General features: G+C 27.2%; 2 protein-coding genes across 3 annotated transcripts in view; one reads left to right on the forward strand and one right to left on the reverse strand.

The window, feature by feature from the left end:
- The window catches only part of LOC101237303 (uncharacterized), a 68,019-nt gene extending 51,488 nt beyond the window's left edge, over positions 1-16,531 (forward strand). The window contains exons 17-24 of one of the 2 annotated variants that reach the window (XM_065803683.1): positions 771-868; positions 1,001-1,432; positions 3,289-3,462; positions 6,826-6,982; positions 9,929-10,132; positions 10,257-10,325; positions 10,426-10,640; positions 16,351-16,531. In XM_065803683.1, the coding sequence (XP_065659755.1) occupies positions 771-868; positions 1,001-1,432; positions 3,289-3,462; positions 6,826-6,982; positions 9,929-10,132; positions 10,257-10,325; positions 10,426-10,640; positions 16,351-16,464 (1,463 nt within the window). In that variant the 3' untranslated portion in view covers positions 16,465-16,531. Of the gene's footprint in view, positions 1-770; positions 869-1,000; positions 1,433-1,562; positions 1,637-3,288; positions 3,463-6,825; positions 6,983-9,928; positions 10,133-10,256; positions 10,326-10,425; positions 10,641-16,350 lie in introns of those variants that run through there. The other variant, XM_065803684.1, reaches the window with a different exon arrangement.
- Positions 16,532-18,343: 1,812 nt separating this feature from the next.
- Positions 18,344-18,943, reverse strand: LOC136083289 (uncharacterized). The gene has a single exon (XM_065802690.1). The coding sequence runs from the start codon at positions 18,941-18,943 to the stop codon at positions 18,344-18,346; it is 600 nt and encodes a 199-aa protein (XP_065658762.1).
- Between the last annotated feature and the right edge of the window lie 7,817 nt (positions 18,944-26,760).

Here is a 26,760-nt window from a genome sequence, read left to right on the forward strand (position 1 = left end):
TATATATATATATATATATATATATCTATATATATATGAATGGTTATTTATATAACAACTCTTATGTCAAACTGAAATAGCTTGCTGTTGGAGGTTTTAGTACATATATAAATTATCCCATTACCTGCGGCCGCAAAGGAGGGCTGATCCATCGAATGAAAATTTGTATGGGGCAGCAATCTTTTCTTTCATTATTCTTTTTTTGCTTTTTTTTTTTGTTTCTTTTAAAATCGCGATAATAACGCAAAAAACAATTAGCACGTTTTTATATATATATGCAATAGTTATGCATTTGTATAAAAATGTTTAGTATTTCCTATGTTAAATATTGTATTAGTATATACACCCAGGGTGTTGAAACAGCTCAAATAGGTTCAGTTCCAAAGCTATGTTTATGAAAAAGCTGAAAAAAACAAAAAACTTTTTGATACATTCATTTTTCAAAGTAAAAGTTTGTTGAAAAGTTTAAAAGAGTTGTATCAACATAGTTTTTATGATTTTAATATAATACCAGATTTGTTTCATGTGTTTCTCTAGCTTTTTTCCTAGATTTACATGGAGAAATAGAGAGGTATTTTTTTTTTTTTTTTTTTAGTCATGTAAATATTGATTTTTCACTGTTTCTGGCAATGCAGAAATTACATCATTTACATCTGGTTTAGCATCACATAACCAAGACCCTTATTTTTTCTAACTGTTTTTTATAAAAATGTTTACTCCTTACATATGCTATTGATAGCATGTATATATTATATTAATTTTTTTTTAAGTTGGAAAGTTTTATGCAAACAAAAAATGTTTAGCTAAGTGTGTGATGGCTAAAAAGTATGCATCTATTAAAATAGTAGCAAAGAAAGCAAAGCAAGAGGTATTTATATCCATATCTTTATCTCCAAAAATTATTATCTCCACAGTTAAAAAAGACCTGAGAACCAATTTACCTGTTTTATATTATTAATTTTTATAATTTAATTAGTGTAAAATTTTATTCTTTCTCCAGATACGTGAAGTTAGATACAAGTTGGTTATGAGTATTTTAAACGCAGCAGAAGCTTTAGTTAAAAAATCAAAAACAATCATAGATAAAACAGAAGCTATTAGTAATAGTGTTTCAAGTTATGCTCAAGCCGGATTAAAGGCTGTTAAAGATGTTTCTGAGTACCTTAAGAAAAATATTATCCAAATTCATCATGCTTGCTTTGACACATCTCTTGAGTTGGCATCGAAGGCTTGTTTTGGTGTCAAATTGAATGTCACTGTTATGGGAAACCAAAACAAAGTTTTTGATACAGAAACATGCTTTGAAATGGGTTTCATGAAATCCATTGGTAAAGCAATCACAGATAAAATTTATCCTGGAATACGAGCAACTGGTGAAAAAATCAAGGAGACAAAAGCAAAATTATTTCAAGTAGATGAAGATGAAAAAGAAGTAAGAGGTTTCTATTGCTTATAAGTTTATTTTGATGAAAAAACTAAAACTATTGTTTCTACGGTAATGTTTTTTTTAAATAGTCATAATGACATAGTTTAACTTGAGTAGTAATCATTATGAAAAGTAGTAGTATGTTACCATGGAGATAAATTGGTTAGAATGTTGTGATCATGCATGCAAATCAGCTAAAAGAGCAAAGTTAGATCATAAAGGTAAAATAAATCTTATATTCTAACGGGTGATGCGGAAGTTATCGGATAAATCCTAATTTCATTACTTGAGCATAATAATTAGTTTTTGTGGTTTTATGCGTAGGCATAAACGTTCTATAAAATATAAACTTTATTATTTTAAACACAATTATTTAAAATGAGGTTAAATGCAGCTGAACAAGAATCTTTTCGAAAGCGACTAAAAATGTTTATTGTAAATAAACCTAATATAAAAAAAAAAAAATCGTAAATCATTTTGAAAAGGAAGGATTTGCTCGAAGTACAAAATATGATAACCTAAAAAGACTTGAAACTGTTCAATCGTTTTCTGATAGAAAGCACCCTGGTTGTCCAACATCCTGGACTAGAGAAAAGAAAGCCGAATTAAAGAGGCTTGTCAACAATCGAAAAGGGGTCAGTCAGAGAAAAATAGGTTTAAATTGGGTGTAAATCAATCGACAATTGGTCGTCAGTTAAAAAAAGTGAATATTATATATAGAAAACGTGAAAAGACTCCAAAATACACTATAGAACAACAAATAAAGGAAAAGAAAAGAAGCAGGAAACTAGTTAACCAACTCTATAACACAAAATCGCTTCTAGTCATCGATGACGAAAAATACTTTTGTTTTGCAGGGGACAACAAGCCTGGAAATTCTGGATACTACATAAACAACAAAAAGACATGCCCAGAAAATGTTCGTTTTATAGGAAAAGAGAAATTTCCAAAAAAATTATTAATGTGGATAGCCATATCTGACCATGGTATGTCCGAGCCATTGTTTCGCACTTCCAAGGCTGTAGCGATCAATTCATCAATCTATATTAATGAATGTTTAGAAAAACGACTTCTTCCATTTATTCACAAGTATCATGGAGACTTTAACTATTTATTTTGGCCAGATTTAGCAAGTTCTCATTATTCTAAAGATTCTCTAAATTGGATGGACCAATATGTCTATTACGTTGGTAAAGAATCCAATCCCCCAAATGTGTCTCAAGCACGACCAATTGAAAAAATTTGGGGACATTTGGCAAATAAGATTGGCTAGCTTCAATAGAGCAAGTTTTGATTGAGCGCATTAAACTAAAACTACAAGAAATTGATTTAAACTTTTTACAGTCGAATATGAAAGGCGTCAGAGCAAAATTGAGATCAATTGCAGATGGTGGTGTTTTTTCATATAAAAGATGATATAATTTTATTAAAAAATAAATGCTTTATTTAAAAAAATCTAATAGTAGTTTGTTTTTTTATTTATAAATAAGTTATTGACGTTTTTATTTTGTCCGATAACTTCCGCATCACCCGTTACTGCAGTAAGTATCTCTGATTGCCTGTATCTCTGATTGTATAATATATGCCTGTATCTCTGATTGTATAATATATTGTATAAGTATCTCTGGTTGTATTATAAGATATTTTTTAGCAAAAAAGAGACAACTTGAAAACCTTTTTTTTTGTAGCACTGTTAATTTATGAAATGTTTTGAATATTATCAATACATTGATTTTCTATTTAAGTTTCTTTTTTATTCCTTTTTTAATGTCTTTTCATATGAAAAGTATTTTATGTTAAAAGTGTTTTTTTTATGAAAATTTTATAAACTTAGATGAGTAATAAGATAACTTATGTTACAGGTAAATAAAGAAGCACTTGAAAACGAAAAAGAAGTTAAAAAATTGGAAGAAGAGGTTGCTACTGATAATGATGATGATGACAATAATGATGATGATGATGATGATGACACTGATGTTTATGTTAATGATGACAATGTTGATAATGACGGTGGTTTTACTAAGATGATCAAAAAGGTTACTGTTATTATCTATCTATCTATCTATCTATCTAAATATATATATATATATATATATATATATATATATATATATATATATATATATTATATATATATATATACACACACACATATATATATATATATCTATATATCTATATATATATATATATATATATATATATATATATATATATATTATATATATATATATATATATATATATATATATATATATATATATATATATATGTATATATATATATATATATATATATATATATCTATATATCTATCTATATATATATATATATATATATCTATATATATATATATATATATCTATATATATATATATATATCTATATATATATATATATCTATATATATATATATCTATATATATATATACATATATATATATATATACATATATATATATATATATATATATATATATATATATATATATATATATATATATATATATATATAATATATATATATATATATATCTATATATATATATATATATATGTATAAAATTGACTTTTAAAATTGTATTTTTATTGTACACAATTTATTTTATTTTCGTGTAAGGAATTTTAGAAAATAGAGAGGTTGCTGCTTTTTCATAGTCCAGAAAATCTGTGGTAACCATTTGCAGGATTTTGTAATTACTATATTTTGTAGGCATGTTTTTTAATACTCTTATCAATCTAATTGGACTGTATGCTTCTAAGTTCTAACGCTCTATAACACTGTGTGCAGCATCAATCTCTTTTAAGTTACTGTGTCCTGGCTCTGAAAATTTTTGCTCTGTAATTTTAATCTTGCCACTGTCTTCTGACTTTAAAAAATTAAGTAATGCTAAACTCATTATTGAATTTTTATTTTGTGGAATGCAACTGTCTGACCACAGAATGATTTTACTTATATAAGGAATGTCTTTTACTATATTTTTTAATATTTTCACAACTACACTAGCAATATCATTGCCAGATCTCCTGCTTAAGTATTTGGACCATATGCTGTTGTATACCCTTTTTTTAATATTACAAAGACCAGTTAAATTGTAAACATAAAGTTTACTAAAATAATAAAAGCTTGATACATTAGCTTTTGGCATTAAAAACATTTTCAAGATCAAAAACTACAACTATTATACTGTTAATTATCTGTCATTCCTTCGTTCTTTCTTCAAATCCTTATATTTTTCTTTGGATGTGCAATTCTTGCTGATAGTTTCTTTCCTCTGATTTCTGATGTTCAAGGATTTTATACTCTTTGCATTCATCACATATATCTTTTTTAGCTTTAAAAAATGATAAATTAAACTCCTTATTGAAGACGTTTCTGTAAATATTTTATTTTACAGAATATTCATCTGTAACCTTGTACAGATCGTACATTTTTGTTAAAGTTAAACTACTATCTATATATTGTTTTTTGCTTTTGGCACAGCAGTAATGTGATTCGACAACAGGAAACAATATAATGTGATTTCTAACCATTTCTAGTTTTTCGTTTGATAAATGTTTTTTGACAATCCGACCTTTAAGTGGTGATGGTAAAGATGTTAAATTTGAGTTTTTTTATTAAAGTAATATATACGTTGTTGATTGATGCTCAGTGTGCCACAAAAAAGTCTTTACAAACTTGCAAACATGTATTGTTGTGTTCTAAATAATACTTGTACCATGTGATTTGCTGCTCTTTTCTTTGTATGTTCCCTCCCGAAATAGTTCACCCCTAATGGTGTACTTACTATAAAAATGTAGCTTTTTCTTATCCGACAATTTATAAAATTGTTTTGTTATTTGATTTCTTTCTTCATTAAAAAAAATAATCACTGCATTTATGACTGCATTTTGGTTTACTTTTTTTGCAGGATGTTGTTGTCCTTTAATATCAACATTTTCTCCTGCTCTCCTCACTCTCTTTTTATTTTCCTTATATTTTTGGCCAATTTTCTCGGGTCTTTTTCCTTTTTTTAGTTAATGTTCCTTTACTTTCGGTTGTTGAAATCAAAGATTTAGATTTATTTAAACTATCTTTATTCTACTCTGTAGATGTTTTACTTCGTTCCACATGTTTAATGTTGTAAACATCCTCTGTCATACTCATGGTTTCAGTTTCATTTATAATATTATCATTATTTTCAAATACTAAAGATTTATCCAATATAAGTGTTGACTAACTGACAACTTTTTCTCAAACAACTTGTCACTAGTATATATATATATATATATATATATATATATATATATATATATATATATATATATATATATATATATATATATATATATATATATATATATATATTTTTATATATATATATATATATATATATATATATATATATATATATATATATATATATATATATATAAAATTAGTGATTATCAATTAATTCACACTAATGTCAGGTTTTATTTACTTACTTTTAACAGGTTAGCTAAACATCAGTTATACTTAGAATTTTTAGATTTGCTAACTTTATAACAAAAACAGAAATATTTGTTTTAAAGTTCTTGATTTGATTAACTGCTTTAAACCATACTCTTAAGTCCCTAATAAAGGGGGGGAGGGGCGTTTCTTAATTTTTAAAAAAATTTTCCTCCCACCCCAAGCTCAATAAGACCCCCTTCCCCCCCCCCCCCTCTATTAATTTTTACTTGCTATCAAAAAGAAAAAAAAAATTGGTGAAGGTTGGTCTTACAAATTGAAAAATAATTATTTCAGTCACTGATAAATAAAATTTTTTCAATGTCAACAGGCTTTAAAAACCAGCGGCCAAGTAAATCTTGATTTATCGGAAATGAGCTTTTATTTATTTCTTGCCCAAGTATAAAACCTATATCAACATATTAAATCCTATTGAAATTATTATAAAAGAGCTGTTAGAAAATGCACAATTTACCGCAAGCCATGCTAGATTTAAATAAACTGAATATAAACTGAATTTTTTTATAAAAAATACTTATATGGTAACATAAAAAATTCCCCTCCCCCCCCTGTTTCATAGATATAGACTGAAATTCCCACACCCCCTCCCTATATTTATTCCCAAATCCCCTTGTATTAAGGACTCGAGAGTATATTCCAAGTTTTTATATATTTTTTACTACAGTATTTTATTTTCATTTTGTATACCAGTATGCTTTTCAATATTTTATTAATCAGCAAAAAAATTAGTTTTGACCATAATAGAAATTGCATTTATTTTACTAAGTTAGCCATAATACCAATTGACTCTTAATATGAAGCTTATCAGTATTAACATCTATTGGCTGGAGTAGTTCTATTGGTACATGGTTAGCATTTATGTTTGTAAAGTATTACATTTTTGTGTGATGTTTTTGCTCTAATTTAGAATAACATATATCAAAATATAACCATGGAAGAGATAAAACATCAGATTTACAGTGAATTTCATTCTGTTTCACTAACCGATAGAGATGTTCTTGAAGCTTTAGATATAAATCCTGATTATACTCTCCAGAATAATTTTGCTGAAGATGAATCAGTTGGTGAGTTTTTTACTTAAAATCTGTATAGAATTAAAGTACTTAAAAATAAAAAAAAGTTTTTTAATTTAAAAACTTTACTCTCAAACCCTATTTACAAATCTGCAACCTGATTTCTTTAAGTCATTATGGTTAATTAAAATGGTTTAAAAAGTTTAAATGAATGCTTGTCTTGAATTAAAAAAAAGTTTAATATTTTCTCTTTATTGAATCAGAATCAAATTTTATATTTGGGTTCTTACTCATAATGAAAATTGTTTAATTTAACTTTTTTTACTATGAAAAAGGCATACATTTTTGAACTAAGTTAAAGTTTTATCTGGTATGCTAAATCAATACAAACTATATGTAGAAAAAAATTTGACTTGAATTCAAGATAAATACAAAAAAAACTAAGCAAAAAAGATTTTTAGTATGAACTTTATTCTTTAGAATCTTAAAATGCTTTTGAACTTGTTCACAGTTAGCTCAATTTATATTAATTATATTTGTTCATTCACCTAATTTATATTAATTATATTTTTTCATTCACTTCATTTAACAAGTTAACAGTTTCTTATGTTAAAAGCTTCTATTTTTTTCTGCAAGCAAAATTAAAGACTTTGTTTTAGTTTTAAATGTTAAAATATTAAAATAAAATTTAATATTTTCTAATTAATTCGAAAATAATTCTCAAAATTTTTTTTTAATAGTTGTTAAATTTAAAAATTGAGTAACTGTTAATTAATTTATTGAGAACTTGTTGACTTGATTTAATATTAAAATTGTTCATTTAAATTTAAAATTCGATAATTATATCCAGTTTTGAGTGATTTCTTTCTAACCTTTCAGTTTAGTTTTTATTTTAGTAAATTATTTTCTGATTATTTTGTTTTTTAGATATTTTTTAGTTTTTATTTTAAAAAATAAAGTTGATTTTGTTTTAATTTGTTTTTATTTTTGATTGTTTGATTTTAATTTTGATTGTTTGGAATTTCGTCATTTCTAAATATTTTTGAACTAATTTCAATGTCTTCATTCATTTGCTTCTGAATTAGAAAATAGGGCTCAGTGACTATGAAAAAGAAACCTAAAAAGGAAAAAGTTCATACATCATTAATAACAATAATATAAACTGTGACAATTGATTGAAACATCAATTGTAGACTCAATAACAGATGTTGTGCTATAACAGCTATAAATGTTTTTATAATAGCATTGTTTGCTTATTAATGTATATAACTTTTATTAAGTGTTATTTAATAAATAATTTTGCAATAATCTGATTTATCAAGTTTATTTTGAATTGATTTTGTTATTGATTCTATAATATATGGCAGTAAACCATTCCAAACTTCTACATGAAAACAAATTATATTTAGCTTACAGTATGTCTTTTATGAACTTTTTTTTTTTTTTTTATGTGGTTATGACCAAAAAAAATTTAATGTTTTAATTGAGCTTTACATAGAGTCATTTATCCAGTTAATCTCCTCATAACCTTTCTGTATTTTATATTGAAATCAATATAAAACAAAATCTTTTTTGAAAAACTTCTTTTTTTAAAAGGTGTTAAACTTTTTTTAAAGTTTTGTAGCTTTTTTTGTACTTTTTTCAACTTTAAAATGTCTAGTTTCAGATAACCATTCTTTAGGTACAGCAATGTATGAGTTTTTCTTTAATTTTAACTTAAAGTCAGCAATTTAGAAATATACTTTTGAAAGTTCATGTTTCAAAATGTTTTGAAGAAAACCAAAGAAAACAAAAACATACTGTTACTTTAGTTAACAAATTTTGTCTAATGTTAGATGAAATTAAACCAAATTCAATTTCATGAAAATATTTAACCAAAAACACAAATATTTTTTTCTCGAACTTGTTTTGAGAAGTCAAGTAAAAAATTACCTTTAAAATCTAATTTTTAGCAAAAAATTAAAATTTCGTAAAAAATTGAACTTTTTTAACAATGGTAGTTAAGTTTTTTTATTACTGTTGTTAAATAATTTAAATATGATGCTTTCTAAATGTCACATAAGCAATATTATTAAAGACTATTTAAATAATTCAAAAATATCAAATTTAGTACAACAAAAATGGTACAAGAGATAAATAGCTCTTTTTGTAATAAAAATGCTTTTTAACAAGTCTGCAAATAATATAAGTAGGGTATAATATTTAATCTATTTTATTTTGTGTAATGTTGTGAATAGTATTAAATTTAATTATATTTTTAAAATGTAATTTTTATTTTTTTATTTCAACTTTTATTCATAAGCTTGTTTTACTTCTTTTATTATATAGGAGTGGACGAATTGACACAACAATTTTGTTTTACTTCTTTTACTATATAGGAGTGGACGAATTGACACAACAATTTTGTTTTACTTCTTTTACTATATAGGAGTGGACGAATTGACACAACAATTTTGTTTTACTTCTTTTACTATATAGGAGTGGACGAATTGACACAACAATTTTGTTTTACTTCTTTTACTATATAGGAGTGGACGAATTGACACAACAATTTTGTTTTACTTCTTTTACTATATAGGAGTGGACGAATTGACACAACAATTTTGTTTTACTTCTTTTACTATATAGGAGTGGACGAATTGACACAAAAATTTTGTTTTACTTCTTTTACTATATAGGAGTGGACGAATTGACACAACAATTTTGTTTTACTTCTTTTACTATATAGGAGTGGACGAATCGACACAACAATTTTGTTTTACTTCTTTTACTATATAGGAGTGAACGAATTGACACAACAATTTTGTTTTACTTCTTTTACTATATAGGAGTGAACGAATTGACACAACAATTTTGTTTTACTTCTTTTACTATATAGGAATGAAGGAATTGACACAACAATTTTGTTTTACTTCTTTTACTATATAGGAGTGAACGAATTGACACAACAATTTTGTTTTACTTCTTTTACTATATATTTTACTATATATTTTTTAGGAGTGAACGAATTGACACAACAATTAGTAAATGAGAAAAATAAATGCAAGCTTGCGCAAGGATTAGTCAGAAGTTATGGCAAGATATCAGATCGCTTGAATAAAATGCTTGCGTTTTTAGAAAATCAAAAGAGCATGCATAAAAAGCAATGCTTTGAATCTAATCATATGTTTAATAACTTGGAGAAAGCAGCAATTGAAAAATGTATGCTATTTTTTTGAAGAAATCTTTTTTATATTAATTATATTAAAAAATAAACTTATATAGAGCTAATAAAAAATAATAAAAACACATTAGAGAAACTTTATTCTGTTTTTTTATTAATTAGGTAAACGTGCTAAATGTAATGAGAAACAACGTCAAGAGTTTGTTTTCTTAGCTCATAGTCTTACTCATGGTAAATTTTTTGTTTGTTTGTGATTATTGATTTTATTTTAATTTAATTTTTTTTTTTAATTTATTTTAATTTAATGTTTTTTTTTTGATTTTTTACTAAGCCCATATGATGCGAATTAAAAAGTTAGACGAAGACTTTGAACTTATTGGAAAGAGACTCATCAAAAGAGAAAGAGACATGATGTCTAAAAAAATTAGTAGAAATGGTCTGACTGTTAAAAAGTTTTTGTCTAAACTTAAATATTCCACAGAAACTGCATCTTTACTTCCAAGCAAACCAAAAGCATACAGGTCAAACTTAAATGCATCATTTAAGGTAGAGTTCAATTGAGTAATTACTAATTTTATATACTTTTTTTAAATATTTTATTTAAGTATTAGAAATATTTTATTATTTTTGAATTTTATTATTTTCACTGCAGACCAGAAAGCCCATTAAGTTTGATGAAATGTCAGAAGGGATTTTTTTTCACTGATAATGCATTGTTTTTATTATATTAACACCATTTAAACATAGTTGGAATTTCAATTTTTACCAAAGAATAACCAAAAAACAGCCAAAACTTTGATCAGACCCCCAGAAATGAGGGAAGTTTAAATACTTTTTGATGGTATCTATAGACAAACTTTGATTTAGGTTAAGTAACAAATGTGTTAGTGGGTCTGGGATTTTTAGCTTTATTTGTCCTCAGACTTCAACACTGTAAATTTGTAAAGCATTTGTTATTTAAAAACTGTATGAAATATTACAAAGATTTTAAACAAAATTTAACCATTTTACATACTTTATAGAAAGCATATTTTAGCAAAATATAATGTGGACTTTCTAAGGTGCTGTTACTACCACTTTTTATGAACTGTTTATTGTAAACATCTTTAAACATATATAGTTTTTGATTAAGAGCATCTCTAAACAATATCTGTTTGTGTCAGAATCAAATACTCTTCTAGAACAAGCAGAGGTTTAATGGTTTTTAATAAATGAATTTAAAGAATTAAGAAAAAGTACTTAAACTAACACTTAAAATTAAAGGTTATCATTCAATTTATTTTCATTATTTCTGTCTCATCCTCTAATAAAAACTAAAAATAATAAAAGGAACTTTTTATTTTAATTTTCTATTAAATATTGCTTATACCCACTTTTCTCAAAAATCTATTTTATTGACTTCTCGTTTAGATAGAGGAATTAAACTTCTAGCAGTGTTTTTTAAATGTCAAAATATATTTGACAGTTTTTTACAATATCAAATTTCCTCAATAGAAAGTTTAATAATTCTGTTTTCTATTTTTTTTCTATATACGTATATTTTCTATATACATATATATTTTTCTATATACATTACAATAATATATTCATGAGGCTAGATTTTTAAAATTAGAGTTGTTTAAAATTATCATTTATTATTTTTTTTAAATTATATTGTTTTTATTGTTTTATTTTGTTATTATACTAGCTTTTCTATAATCCATAGCTCCAAAACACCTTGGTTAACAAAGCCACAGAGAAATAAGTTGAGTGCCAGGCCTTTAATGCTATAATGAGCATAGTCATATAGTTATTGTTACCATTGTTTGTGAATAACATCTTGTTCATGTTGTTTTTTTCTTTTCTTAACCTAGCAAGCTGTGTTTTTTTTTTCCAAAACCTTTTTTGCCAACTCACTTGCAAACTAAATCTCTAGATAAACATTTTATAAAATTTATTGTTGTAAATATTTATGGTTTTTTATATTAAACTAAAAATATCATTAAAAAAAGAAATTCCAATACTATGTTTAAGTTAGTGGAAGTATAACCAGGAAGTATAACAACAACAATACTATCTAACAGGAAGTATAGCAACATCAAAACTATATAACAACTTCAAAATAAAAAATCTTTTCAACATCAGATGAGCTTGAAGCAGCAACAGTATTTAAAGGAGCTTGCATAAAATCAGCTGTAGCATTGGATGTAAGTCAGATGTAGCATTGGATGTTAGTCAGTTATAGCATTGGATGGTAGTTTATTTAATAGAGAGGGGCTGTCATGTTTACTGCACAAGTAATATCAATCTAGTTTGTGAAATTTTAATGAAGACATTGTTTTATGTTACTATAATGGTATTTATAAAATTCCCAGACGACACTCTGTAAAACCTATTGGACTTTCTGGTCTACAGTGTTTTCCTTTATTTTTTTAAATCTTTTTGTTTTAAGATTTCCCAAGTGCTTAAATTTTTTTAAATGATGTAACTAATTTAAAAAAATTTAATTTTAGTAAGAATATCTTTTACTAAGATATTCTTACTAAAACTAATACAAATCTTTTTTGCACTCACTGTAAAAGGCACTCAAAAGTTACACTTGCCGTTCCAATAAGTAGTTGGAAAATTATATTTGCAAATCTTATTTGTTAAGAAAATCTTACATCTTAATCAAAATATTTTTCTTTGTTCAGAAAAGTATGTTTTTTAATGAAATTATGTGTTGGATTTACATAAAATTTTTATTGCACCCATTTTATATCCTAAAGTAACAACATAATATATAAAAATGTATACATTGGGTAAATTTAAACTTAGTTTGACACAAATAGATTTTGTAATAAATAATAATAAGAAATGTGATGTATGTGAGGGAGTTTCCAAAGGGGAAAAAAACCATCAAAAATATTTTACTATAAAAATTAAATGGATACCCACATAAAAACCTAAAAAAAATCAAATAATTAAATTTTCTGATTTTCCTGAAGTTAAGTGATGTTTATTGTTTAGTAAACAGACTTTCTTAGAAACTTCAAAACAAGCTTTACAACGTGCTTAACAGACTGTATGCTTCTCAATCTACCACTTGACCGTCTTTTAACATCATATATTTGTATTCATATTAAATAACAATCGAAACATTATATATTTGTTCTCGTTTCCTTTTGTAAAGGAGCTTGACAACTTGCATAAAATCAAGACTAGATTAAAAAAACAAACATATTGGCTAAGATAAAAAATCTTTGATCCTTCAAACTCCACTTTGTACTTTTTGATTAAAATTACGATATTAAATGTTTAAAATTGTTTTTTATAACCACATATCCAAAAATGTATTCTTGCATATGAACAATGTTGCATCATAATGAACGACATTGCATAATGAAGAGATGATTTTTATAATTTTATACTAAATGCTTTTGTTTGTGGATAAAAAGGAAACACACAAAAGGAAAATACTTTGAAAAAGTTTTTTTATGAAGTCTTCAAAATATATGTGTTTAGAATAGTCAATATAACCTCAATCACAGCCTCAATTCTGGATCTGAACATTGAACAAATGTTTATAATGTGTTATAACAGCCTCTTGTTAACAGCTCCAGCCCCTTTGACTAAAATATTTGGCAAAACCATATTCTGCATTTTATACCCTTTTTGCTTTGACTTCTTTCTAAGTTATTTTCTTCTTAAGTTCTCAATCTTTTAATCATGCCATTAAAGCAAACCCTAATTTTGTAGAACTACAACACCAAGGTTACTGTGTCATTAAATATAGTGTAAAAAGTGTCAAAGACAAAACTAGTAAACTGATAGATCCACTAGTGGTATTACGTACTTAAAAAACTGTGTCTGTTGTACTGTAAGGTTGATGTATTGTTCTGTATGATAGATCCAATAGTGGTATCTTTTTGACGTACATGGTACTGCTGGTATCTTTGAATTGATAGAAATGACAGGACTTTTTTTTTTCCTCATATTTTACTCTAACGAGAGCTTGGGCTCTAGTTAACACAGCATATTGCTCAAAATGTTTGTTTTAATGGTTTTTTTTTCAAAAAAGTTGTTGCTGGAAACAAATAACAAACTATAACTCAACACTCAAAAAAAAAAAAAAATTTTTGAATTTATCAATCAAGTAATAAGTTAAAACTTTTTCCATCACTTACGCTTCTGATTTAAAGATTAGGTAAATAAGGTAATAAAATTAAAAAAAAAAGTTGTAAGGGTATCTATTTAAAAAAGATCTTTTTTTATTTTTAAATATTTATTATAAATCTGAATTAAAGTACATACTGTGCAAATACACATAAAGTAAATAACAAAAAACAAGCTTGATAAATAAATAAAATAACTAAACAGTTTTATTCAATTATATTGCTTACTTTTTTTTTTTTCCATCTCCACCATGTGAGATTTTGATGCAACGCAGTAAATAAACTGCCAGTTTATTGTCTTCACTACGTATTTCGAAATTAGTGATTTTTATTAAATGATGCCATTTTATTTAGTTATTTGCAAATAAGCAATGTGATTTTCAGAATGTACACACAAAAAGTAGCACAGTTTGTTGATGTAACGATCAACAAATAATGTATGTACGAAATATACAATATAAGTAACCCAATGTGTTACTTATAATGTGTATATTAATTATAACAGCCAAATACACTCGTGGTTTGATTATGCACTTCACCAATGCAGGTTGGAACCTGTTTTCCACATAATATACTAAGTATTCTTTAATACTCCGCGCTTCAGCAAAGAGCCTTGCCGAATTTTTGTATTTGGTATTTTGCAAAATCACTATTCGTGTCATATTTAGTTTATTAATATTCTTTTTTAAAAATATTTTATCTTGAAACCTTAGACATGCTTTACAAATATCATTATTTGCAATAACATTCGTGAAATAGATTGATAATGTTCTGTTTGGTGAAATTAGTAATAAATAATTCTCGTGAAATAGATTGGAAATGTTCTGTTTGGTGTAAATATCATTGTTTGGAATAACCAATTTACATGAAATAGATTTGATATGTTTTGTTTGGTGTAAAGGTGAAAAGTAACTGTTAATTTATTTAAATTTCTTAAGTATGCACGACGTAAATTAACAACAATAAGTAAATTTGCAGAAGATATACGTAAGAAATAATTTGTCTGTGATATCTGGTCACACCTTACAAATTTGTCTGTGATCCTGGTCATATCATATATATTAACGAATTTGAAATTAGGTTAAATAGCTTTTTGTGTATTTAGTAAAGAAGAATTTTTTGAAACGCAAGTATATTTTAAGTTTTATTTTCAGTTCATTTAAGACTAAACTAATATTTAAAATGATATTTTTGAATAAAAGTTTTAGTTTATTTAATGCAAATAAACTGAATTTTTTTTAAATTCAAGTCTTTTGGCTTTCATCAATACTTCTATCTTTAGTATTTATTTGTAAAACTTTTCTCCATTGTTTTTTGAAATCGTCATTGGAGGATCTCAAGTTGTGATAATATAACAAGTTCAAGTTATTACGTTTTACATATGACGATTTCTGTTTTTTTTTTGTTTTTTTTTGAAAGTTTTTATCTAAATCGACATTTTTGAAAAGAAACGGTAGTTCTTTTCTTTTCTTACTTTCTCTTTCTAAACTATAAGCATATAATGGAAAATAAATGTCATTTAAAATTTTGCGCATTATAAATTATATATTGACGCTAAATATGAACAAAAATAACGTGTTTAGTTATTGTAAGCTCCAAAATTTGTAAACTCCAGCAACTTTTTTAATTTTATATTAGTGTCAAACAATGCTTTTTTATAAATTACGATGGCTAAAGGTTAAAAACTATAGAAAAAATCAATAACCCGAATTTCTTATATTGATTTTGTCATTCCCAGCCAGCACAACTCAGAAAAAAAGTTAAGCATGGTTCCTGTTGCGTATTACGCGTGCCAATAATGGTTTTCATTCCGTAAAATTAACTATTACTATTTATCATAAACACCAGTTAAAATATTTATGGTTTCACCGTTAAGGCAACGTAGTATTGTATAATAATAAATTTCCATAAGAAATGTGAAACCACAGGTAAAGGCATGCGACATTTAAAATGAACTTTAAAACCTCAAAAAAAACGTGTAAAACTGCCCGTAATATACGCGTGTTTTTGGTTTACGCCTGGATCGTGAAAAACTCGTGTTTTACAGGTTTTAATTCCGAAAAAAACTAGTAGTTCCGGTTGGGCTCATTTTAAATGTTTAATTTTGTATTTTAAATTTTTAGGTTGTTCAAGATCTTTTACAAGGTGATCAACCGTACAAAGATGCTGTCCAAAGTTTCCAATCAATGAAAAGTAATTTAGCGTTTTTAAGACAAAACATACCATGTGCTGCTTGAAGATATAATAAAAATCGTAATTGTATATAGTTTTGAGGTTATTCACAAAACATGTTTCTACTTGGATTATTCGGTTTATATATTCTTTGGTCATAAGGCTAAAATTAAAAATATATAGAAATGCATTTAAATCAATTAAAGAAAATATATTTCAATAAAAATTAATAATTATTAAGTATATATTATATTAAATATGTATATAAAAATTTGATGTCATTATATAATATATTCATTTTTAGAAATTAACAATGTATTATATTATATAAAATAAGTATTGGATTTCATGTTTTCTGGGTAGAAAATGTATATATACTCATAGCCGCCGAGAGAAATTTCGGGCCCTGGGGAAATTTTCTTAACGGGCCCTCAATATGATCAATCATATACCCAGGACCAGAAAGCGAGCTCTGGTCATTGAAAATTAAAAATAAAAATTAATTAAATCTTTTAAAAGTCAAAACTATTTAAATCTTTTAAAAGTTAAAACTATTTAAATCTTTTAAAAGTTAAAGTTTGGAAAAACTGTATAAATAATAATGTTAAACACATAATAGAGCTTTTTCATAATAGAAAACACATAATAGAGCTTTTTCATAATAGAGCTTTGCGAGCCTTTCGACTCGCAAACAAATTAATAACTTCTTGAAAATTATTTGTCGCAGTCATTTCGGCCTCAATAGTCTTAAGTCATTTAAACGATTTTGTGTCATTGTTGATCTTAATACGTTTTTTATTCTTTTCAACATGCTCAAAGATCTTTCTGCTCTGGCAACTGTCACTGGAATTGTGCAAATTAGCGTTATTGCAATTATAATGTTTGGAAACAGCACATCCATTTTTTTTTTTAAATTTCATTTAACAATTCGACAGGCTGAAGAGAAATATTTTGTATATTGGCATCATAAATTGATTTTAAATGTAGTATTTCATCTCTAAGATGATCATCAATATCATTTTTATACATTTTTTGTAACTTTTCACACTTACTTTGTATTTCTTGATCATTTAAGTCACGGAACAACCATAATACATTAAATAAAGAATCTATTTCTTTTGCTGCATTAAATCTTCTTGTCATATTTCCAATAATGCTATCCATGAAAACATTAATTCTAAATTCTTCTGCCGGTGTCCTTTTTAACTCGTGTGTTGTTGTTTTTCTTTTAGTATATTTTTCCCCCGAAAATTCTATGTTTGTAAAGATGTGCCCAACAATCTATATTTATTTAAAATAGCATCCAACTATCTCTTATCGTATTTAATTCAACAAGAAGACTTGGCAAATTGGTTATTTCTACATCAATTGTTGCATTGCGAGCTTGTAAAACAGTACTTCTGTAGTTTATGGCTGCAAAAACTTTGTGCCATATTTTTGCCAGTACTAAGCATTCAAAAGATTTCATATATTTTTTATTCTAATAAGTTCTGATCGAGTTTCTGACGTTAAGTTTAATTCCAAAACAGCGTTTGTTGCTATTTTAATTTCATTAATTTTTTCAGCAAATTGCTTAACATATTCAATTGTTGCAGGCCACCGTGTATTTGACATAGTGTGCAAAGAACATTCAGTATTATTTTTTAATATTTTCCATCTTTGTGGGCTGCTACTAAATATATTGTAAAATTTTTGTATAGTGCCGAAAAATCTTACAACATGAATACAAGATTCTGCTGCATGAACACCACATAAATTTAAACTATGACATGCACAAGGAGAAAAAATTGCCAATGGATTAATTTGTAAAATGCGAGCTTGTGGACCTTTATATGATCCATTCATGTTAGATCCGTTATCGTATCTTTGTGCGCGACAGTCACTTATAGGAATATTATACCTTTGTAGCGTTTCAAGAATTAAACTAGCAATATCTTCTCCAGTTTACTTATTGTAGTTAACAAATGCAAGAAATCTTTCCATAATTTCGAATTTGTTGGACTTAATAGTAACGTACCGTAAAATGAATGTAGTTTGTTCTATATGCGAAGAATCGGGTGTTGCGTCTACAATAAGGGAACAATACTTCATAGTTTCTCTTTCCTTTAAAATACAAGTTCTCAAGTAATCTGCACAGCATGATATGAATTCATTTTGAATGTCTGGCGATAAGTAATGTACTTGCAATCTCTGCTTTTTGATTTGTGACTGCTTTACGTTTTTTATATGTTCTTCTAAAAGCGGATCTAATAATCCTAGAAAATTTGGATTGTTCGAATCTCCAATCAATTGAGTAACACCTCTAAAGGCCAATCCACGCTCAGCAAGAAACAAAATTACATCTAATAATCGTTTTAATAAATCTTTCCATTTCTGTGTCTCATTTTGTATTTGTTTTACTAAATAGCAATCAATTGTGGTATGTTTATTAATATTTTTTTCTAAATTTCGCCACTGGATATAACAAGATTTATGATTACTAGATTTTTCATGGTCAGGTATTCTGTCATAATTTTTTGTACCCTCTATTAGCCTGCCAACCATTTTCTGTAGCAAAAATTGATCTTTGCTCATGAAATTTATAAAATAAACGACAAGGAAAACAAAACAAAGCATTTTTAGATTTGCTTCAAACTAACTAATCACGAGGAACTATCTCTTTATTTTTTAAACAAAAGCTCAATAAATAGATAGGTAATTGACAACCGTGTTTATCTACAGGAAATGTTGTTGGGTGTGGTTCTGGACCTCTTAGAATGGCATCTTCGACCTCTTTTGGTGATACATTTACTTTTACCACTCCAATATCGATGTTGGCACAGTCAGTGTACAAAGAAAGTGTCGAAATATCAGATTGCGCGGAAATTCCAACAAATTCCGTTTCATTCTTTGCGCTTAATGGGTCCGAATCAATGTTTCCATTATCGCAATAGGCATGTGTTTTGTGTTTTTGAAGAAATTTTAAACCCCAAATTTTCTAGTGTTCTCATACCTCTAAAACTTTCTTTATTCTATTTTTGTCGCTTTTTTCGTTTTTTGTATCCAGATTTATGTCGAGAAATCATATTCTGTATTTCAGAAATTAAAACGTAGCTCTTTATACAGAATTTATAAATAAATAATGCAAATTAAAGTTTACGAATAATAACATTTTTTAAATAATATTGATATTTGAATAAAAATAGTTTGTATTTAACGCAATTGTAATATTTTCAAAAGCTTTAATTTAACACGTATATGTTATTTACATAATGTAAAGTAAAATTAAAAACATACGCTAACAAAAAACATCAGCAGTGTCTAAAACGAAAATTTTAAAATGCAGCATTAATGAGAGATCAAGTCATGCAATCTTTACAACTGATAACGTTTTAAAAACAAATGAAAAGCTAACAACGTCGATTGAAAAAATTCGAATTTTAATTTCGATTGAAATTTAATTGCAAAAAATTCGATTGCAAAAATTCGAATTTTATTATTACAAAAGAAAAATAGCAAGAATAAAAAAAAGCATATTTGTTAAAAATCTTAAAGACAAAAAATAAGTGATGAATAAATAAGACTTCATAAAAAAAATTATTTGTACACACATAGGGCCCCGGGACTCTTCCCCGTCTATCCCCATCCCTCTCGGCGGCCATGTATATAATTCACTACACAAATTCCATTATAAACAATACATGCTATTTTTAAATTGATATCTTGTTTTCAAAAACAGTTAATTCAGTTAATTTTATATTAATGAAAACCTTAATAACGACGTGGTTAAAAATAGTTAGCAAAATTACATGTATGGAAGTACGTAAGTAGCTTTTCCAATAAGTTCTGAAGTATAATGTCTAATACCTTATTCCCTAACCATTCCAATATTGCACATGTGCGTCCATTTGACTATTTTACAATTTTAAAAAAATACATCAAAATAATATACAAAGTTATCTAGCTTTGCTACGTTTTCTAGCTATCTAGAAAACGTAGCAAAAGTTGGCTGTTTTTCCCATCTAAACTCATTGTTGATCCAATGTATAGAAATCAAGGTTGATTCAATGTTTATAGATCAACGTTGAGCAAATGGGTATAAACCCACATTAATCCAATTTATATGGATTAGCGTTGATCTAATGTTTCTAACTTAACGTTCATCCAATGTGTATAGTTTAACGTTAGATTATATACATGGGATCAACGTTGATTCATATATATTGGAATAACTTTGGGTAATATACAGTGGATCAATGTTGTGTTTGCATCGAGAAAAGACAGATATCCAAATATATATTTGTATAACGCATAACAATTTTTCATTCAAGTATTTAGTTGCTTTAGAAATATATTTTGCATAAATATACTTTTCTCTTACTTATATAACGAAATATCAAGCAACCATCAAAACAAATGAATAATACGTTTGTAATCAAATGCAAAAATATTATTACAATTAGTGTAATCCAACCTCATCAGCAATGATGACTGACGAATGATGAATGTTGAAATATCTGTTCGCATTCTTTATGGTATCTCTCTAACTCGACTTCTTTCTTCTTTTAACTTTCTCTCAAACTTTCTCTCTTCAGCGAAGCGGGTGATGATGCTCTTTAATGATCTGAACTTGTCTTCACTGGCCCGGGTATGTGGCCCCTATAAGACAGTTAACCAAAGTAGGATAAACTACAACACCCATCAGCAATGTTGATCTAATTGTTAATCTAAATGGTTGAAATATGTAAGTATAAGTACATATGTAGAATTATATATGCGTTTAAATATTTTACGTGTTTATATATACTAAAATATAAAACAAATAAATTTAATTTGTTTCGCCAACGTAAAATACAACGTTGAATCAACGTAAAATAAAAGGCAATACCAACTTAAAATACATTGTTGAGCCAACGTCGTTTCTTGGTTGTTCGCGACGTCACATTTTTCACCAAAATGATACAATAAAACAATGTTGGCGGTCGATGTTGGGCCAAGGCAACGCACAACATTGTTCTAACGTTGTATTAACGTATGTGTAATAGCTGGACGTTGGCTTCAGAATCATTAAACTGAGTGTAAGAGCTTACTTTCATTAGGAGATTACAAACAAACAAAAAAAAAGCGATGAAGTTTCTACCTTAGGGTAGGATGTGTGATTTACAAAAAGTTTACCTTAGTAAGCTATACTTTTATACCTTTAGAGTAGAAAGCTATACCTTTAAAGTAAAAAATTAAATGACAAATCATTCTTTTTATTACAACTTTGTACCTCAGATGATATAAAATTATACCTTACAAAGGGTTTATCGCATATCCTAACGTAATTTCAACCTTTTGATATAGTGCGCAAAAAGAGTTGCATAGCCACCATTATAGAAGCACAAGTTAAAATCTATGAGTAAAGTCAATAATTCAGAATTACTAGCCAAAGTAGAAAACAATGCATCCCAGGATAGAATATAATTCAGCCTAATAGAGGAAGTAAGGGTCAAAGGCTGATCAACAGGATTGTTCTGCTTGCCCTTAACTCATAAAATCCCATTTTATTAATTTTGCGAATTTTTTATGCAAAACTTATAAAAGTGGTCTATAAAACATTGAAATTTATAAAAATAAAATTAAAAGGATTTTGTAAAATTCAGTTTGGTTAATAATGGTTGTTCTCATTTGAGGACACTGGGGATATACATTTAAATATTCTGAAAACAAATGTCAATTTTATTTTTCATGTAGTTTCTATTTATACAATTTATTTCAATTATTTATAGAGGTATTTAGAAAAACAAATTACACACATGTTACATTACACTTATTGCAAAATATTCTTAGTTTTCCTTGGCAATCTTCGTACTGACATCGCTGTTGGTTTTAGGGTCTCTCCAAAATATGACTTTTTTCATCAAATCTTATGTCATCCGTAACATTTCTTTTTAATGTAGGTGGTAAACTTATTGGACTTCCTTTCCATGAACGTTTCCATGTCCCAGTTTGAGGTAAGGTTGTGTCAAATTTTTTGTTGAGATTTTTTCACCGGGATGAGTTTTGGCGTACTCAAGTTAGCTGGTAATGATACACATATCAACTATTCTTGAAATTAAACACCAGTACCGTTTCTTTCCCCTAACTGTAATAGCATGCCTCTCTAAAAGCCAATCATGATGGTCAACTCCACCCATATATTTATTGTAATTTGCTATTACAGAGAGCTGTGGAACTTATACTTTTTCTTCTTTCTCTTGACTCCATCGAGACACTGAAGATAACGGTTCAATTTTAGCAAAATTTGTTTCCATTATCACAGCCAATTTTCATACCATCTTACGATCAAAATGTTTTTCATCAAATTGAAAATAGTAAGTTCCTCAAGGACATTTCTCAATTGCTTTCAATGGTTTTAGAGGACATTTCAGTGTCCTGCTATCTGGTATGGTTCCTGTTGCCCTAAAATCCTTCTGTTTTAATAATGTAAACAGGTTATCGTTTGAAAAAAAAATCTATTGGAATAAATTTGATAACTTCTGGCATTGTCAATAATATCCAACATTTTATTCCCTACTCTAGTTCCCAGAGGTTCCTGTACTTGTTCCTTTTCTTATCCACAATACAGCGAGAAATTAAAACAATAATCATTGTCACCACATAATGAGAAAAGCTTGTACCCAAATCTAATCGGTATCCAACGAATGTATTGCTTCAATCCATGATGTCCATAATATCAAGCCATTGTTTCGTCAAAAAACCCCATTGTTTTGTCTTTTTATCTTTGAAAAATCTTATTCACAGATCTATCAGCAATTTAATCTTAAAAGCTTTGTCATGCTTATTTTTCTTAGCTCTAGAATTGTCTCGAAAATGCATATTTAATTTTATTTCAAGATAAACATTACGACTGAACGCAATTTTTACCAAATTCATTCCCTGATCTTCATTCTCACTCCAATAGTCCCGTTATTTAGGTAGCGTGCGATAACCAGAAAAAGTCAAAAATCCCTAAAATATCTTTATATCGTTCACTGAGACATAATTTTGTCTATTTTTAATTATTATTGCATACCGGTTTCACAATAAGTTCAAAAAAATCATCATTGCACAGTTTTTCAAATGTTTCTAATACAGAACAGGTTTCCAACTCTTTACAAGCGTAATGAAACTTTTCATCAGCAATATTTTCCTTGGACAAAGCTTTATAAATTGTTTTCTGCCAGGTTAACTTTATTATACATCTGCATTTTGAAAGTAGCACATATTGCGAAGAGGTTGTTGGTAATAATGTTGCCAATGGTTCACTATCATCTTCATCAGATAGTACATCTAAATCTGCAGTCCCAACAATGTCACAGACTGAGGGTGTAACTAATTTATCGTAAATAATGTTTTCTTCATCCGTAATATTTTGTCTACTTCAAGAGGTAGAGCCAAGATATCTGCTTCTAATTCTTCAAAATAAGCATACTCAAAATCTTGTTCAAGTGTTAAAAATCTTTTTCGCCTTGTCAAAATTGCTCTGAAATATACTAAAAGTTAAATTAAAATTGAACTATCACAAAAAAAGCTAGAAATGTTTCTCGATTAAGAATTTAAACTATAAAAAAATAGCAGTACGTCGATTTAAATCTATGGAGGCAACAATTACGATCGTAATTATCCTAAAGCTGATCTGACATGGAGTAGTTAACTACCAAACTTTGGGTATTTTTTCTACAGAAGAACTTTTTTTTAACAAATTGGCAATTTTTATATAGAAAAAGCTGTTGTAATTATTTTTCAGACCACCACCAAATAAAAAAATTCCCCCCTCCCCCCACCAACCTGAAAGATTTTGTTAACGATAGACACGATGTAAACTATATAATAACCATTATTAGCGATAGACACGATGTAAACTATATAGTAATCATTATTAACCATTGACAAAATGTAAATGTAACCCAGAGACGTCTATCAAAAAAACTGCAGTACTTGCAGTAACCTTGTTGCGAATCTAACAACTTGCAGTACTTTTTTTTGCAAGTTTCGCTACTTGTAGTACTTTTTTTGCGAGGCCCTAACACTTGCTGTACCTTACTTTGCAAGTTCCACTACTTGCTGTAACTTTTTGCAAGTCCTACTGCTCGCGGTACCTTTCTTTGCAAATTCAACTACTTGCTGTACCTTTTTTCCAAGTTCCACCACTTGCAATACCTTTTTTTAGCAAGTTCTACTAAAATTTCAATTCTAATGAACTAAATTCAATAAAACTATTTTAACCTTGATTTTAGTTAAAATCACATCAGTAATATTAAATACCATAACATATTTAAACATGAAACTGATGTGTGACCCAGATGAGCCAGATTTTAACAATTTTTTGCTTGTAGGGCTTACTTTACTATTGCATAAATAAAAAATATGAAAACATATTCACTTAAAAATATGAAAACATATTCAGGAAAACATTAACTCACCTGAAACAACATCAGCACCAGCTGGAATTTTTCCACGTAATGGTAAACTGCTTCAGAATCAGTTTCATCGTTAGTTCCGTAAAAAATAGTATATACGATATTTTTCTGTGTTTTTTTTTAGTTTTTCTACTATGTGATTGTACAAGATTATCACTGTTCTCATCCACTTTTTTTATAAATCTTTTTAAAAAAAACAAAAGTAAAAAAAAAATTTTAACTGAGATTTATAAATAATTTATAAAAACAAAACTTAAAACTTATTTAAAAGTAAACAAATTTCAACAAAACCAATACTAAACTATTTTAACTAAAACCAATATTAAACTATTTTAACTGAAGTTATAGTAGTTTAATATATCCATAGTATTTTCCAATTTATCTAAAAGAGAAAAATTTTTAAAAACTCTATAAAAAACATAAGGTAACATAACATAACAGAAATGATATTATATTGTAAACTCTCTTATGTTTCAAAGTGCCATATACTTTAGACCCCTCTGAACATTAGCATATCAAAGCAGAATACATACGATATAAAAATGTAAAACACATTCACAAATAAACAGCTATATATCATTTAATAGTATACTATAAAAAAATTCTGGTTAGTTATTTTCTGTAATAATATTGAATGCAAAAAAATAATGGAAATTTGCTTTTAATATGCAGTATTTCAATATATTACTAGTTTTACTTATTTTTATGTATACAGTTGATCATATTAATAATATATCCGCTCGTCTAACATATATTTTGACTGTTTATATCTTCGTAAAGAGTTAATAATAACTAACTAACTGAGTTTTCGAGATCTAAGCTTTTTCAGCCTAATAAAATATTAATTTTAGAAGATAATATTACTAAGTAAGAAAATAGAGTAACTTAGTTACAAAAAAAAGAACAATTATATAAATGATTTAGAAGAACAAAAAAAGGGGGCAATTTAAATAGCATTCCCTGTACAAAATTATCATTTCGTCTTTTGCTACCAAAACCATGGAGGTTCTTTGCATAAATAGCTTAGAAAACTTTATTAGAGGTAAATTAATATTTAGTGGGGTATCGTTTTGAGTCAATAACTGCTTGACAACGACAGCCGTTGACGAGATCAATTTTTGGCATCGTTCAGGCGTAATGGCGTCCCAAGCAGCATTTATTTCGATCCAAAGTCGGTCTAAATTCGTTGCAGTTGACCGGTTTATGTTTCTGTCAACTTCCTCTCACAAATTTTTTATCGGATTTAGGTCTGGTGATATAATGACCATATAAAATTTATAACCCCCTCAAATTGAGGGGGTTTAAACTTTATATGGTCATAATTTTTGAAAGCTAAAATAATTTACAATGAAATTTAAAATTTATCGATGAATATTAGTCTAGTTAAAAACAGTACAAAAAGTATTTCATCAACTTGTTGCTCTCACGTTTGGGGCAGGAGGGGCACAAAATTTGTGGCTTTTTTGTTCCCAGACTCCAATCGCCGCAATTTTTGGCAAAGCATCCTTATTTGACATAAGTATAAACATATGAATGTTTGGAGTTTGCTCCATGTCTGGAAGGTAGCTATCTCAAAGACCAAAAAAAGCTGGTTCCGGCTCTGTACATAAAATAAAACTTAAATTAGATATGCTTAAATTTTATATAAATTGTAAAGTAAATTAAAAGTAACTTATATGAAGTAAGCAAATAAATTTACTTACATTTTAAGATAACTCTGACATGATCTTGTATAAAAGAAATGCAAAAAAGTAAAACTTTAAGGCACTAACATTTAGTTTGCCGCAACATTCGATTTGCGCAGTTTTAGGTATTTCTTCCCTGTAAAGTTTGAAAATATCAATAATAGGTTTCCACCCATGATTAAAACCCTCTCTAGTTCCGGTCCATGATAGTTTTGACTATTATAACCCTTCTCTGAATCAAACCGTCTCAAAA

This window comes from Hydra vulgaris, chromosome 08 (assembly GCF_038396675.1).
Source record: "Hydra vulgaris chromosome 08, alternate assembly HydraT2T_AEP".
In the NCBI taxonomy this organism is placed as follows: domain Eukaryota; kingdom Metazoa; phylum Cnidaria; class Hydrozoa; order Anthoathecata; family Hydridae; genus Hydra; species Hydra vulgaris.

Excerpts from the sequence above, each read along its gene's own strand:
- LOC136083289 (XM_065802690.1), bottom strand. The coding sequence starts at position 18,943 with ATGGTTGGCAGGCTAATAGAGGGTACAAAAAATTATGACAGAATACCT.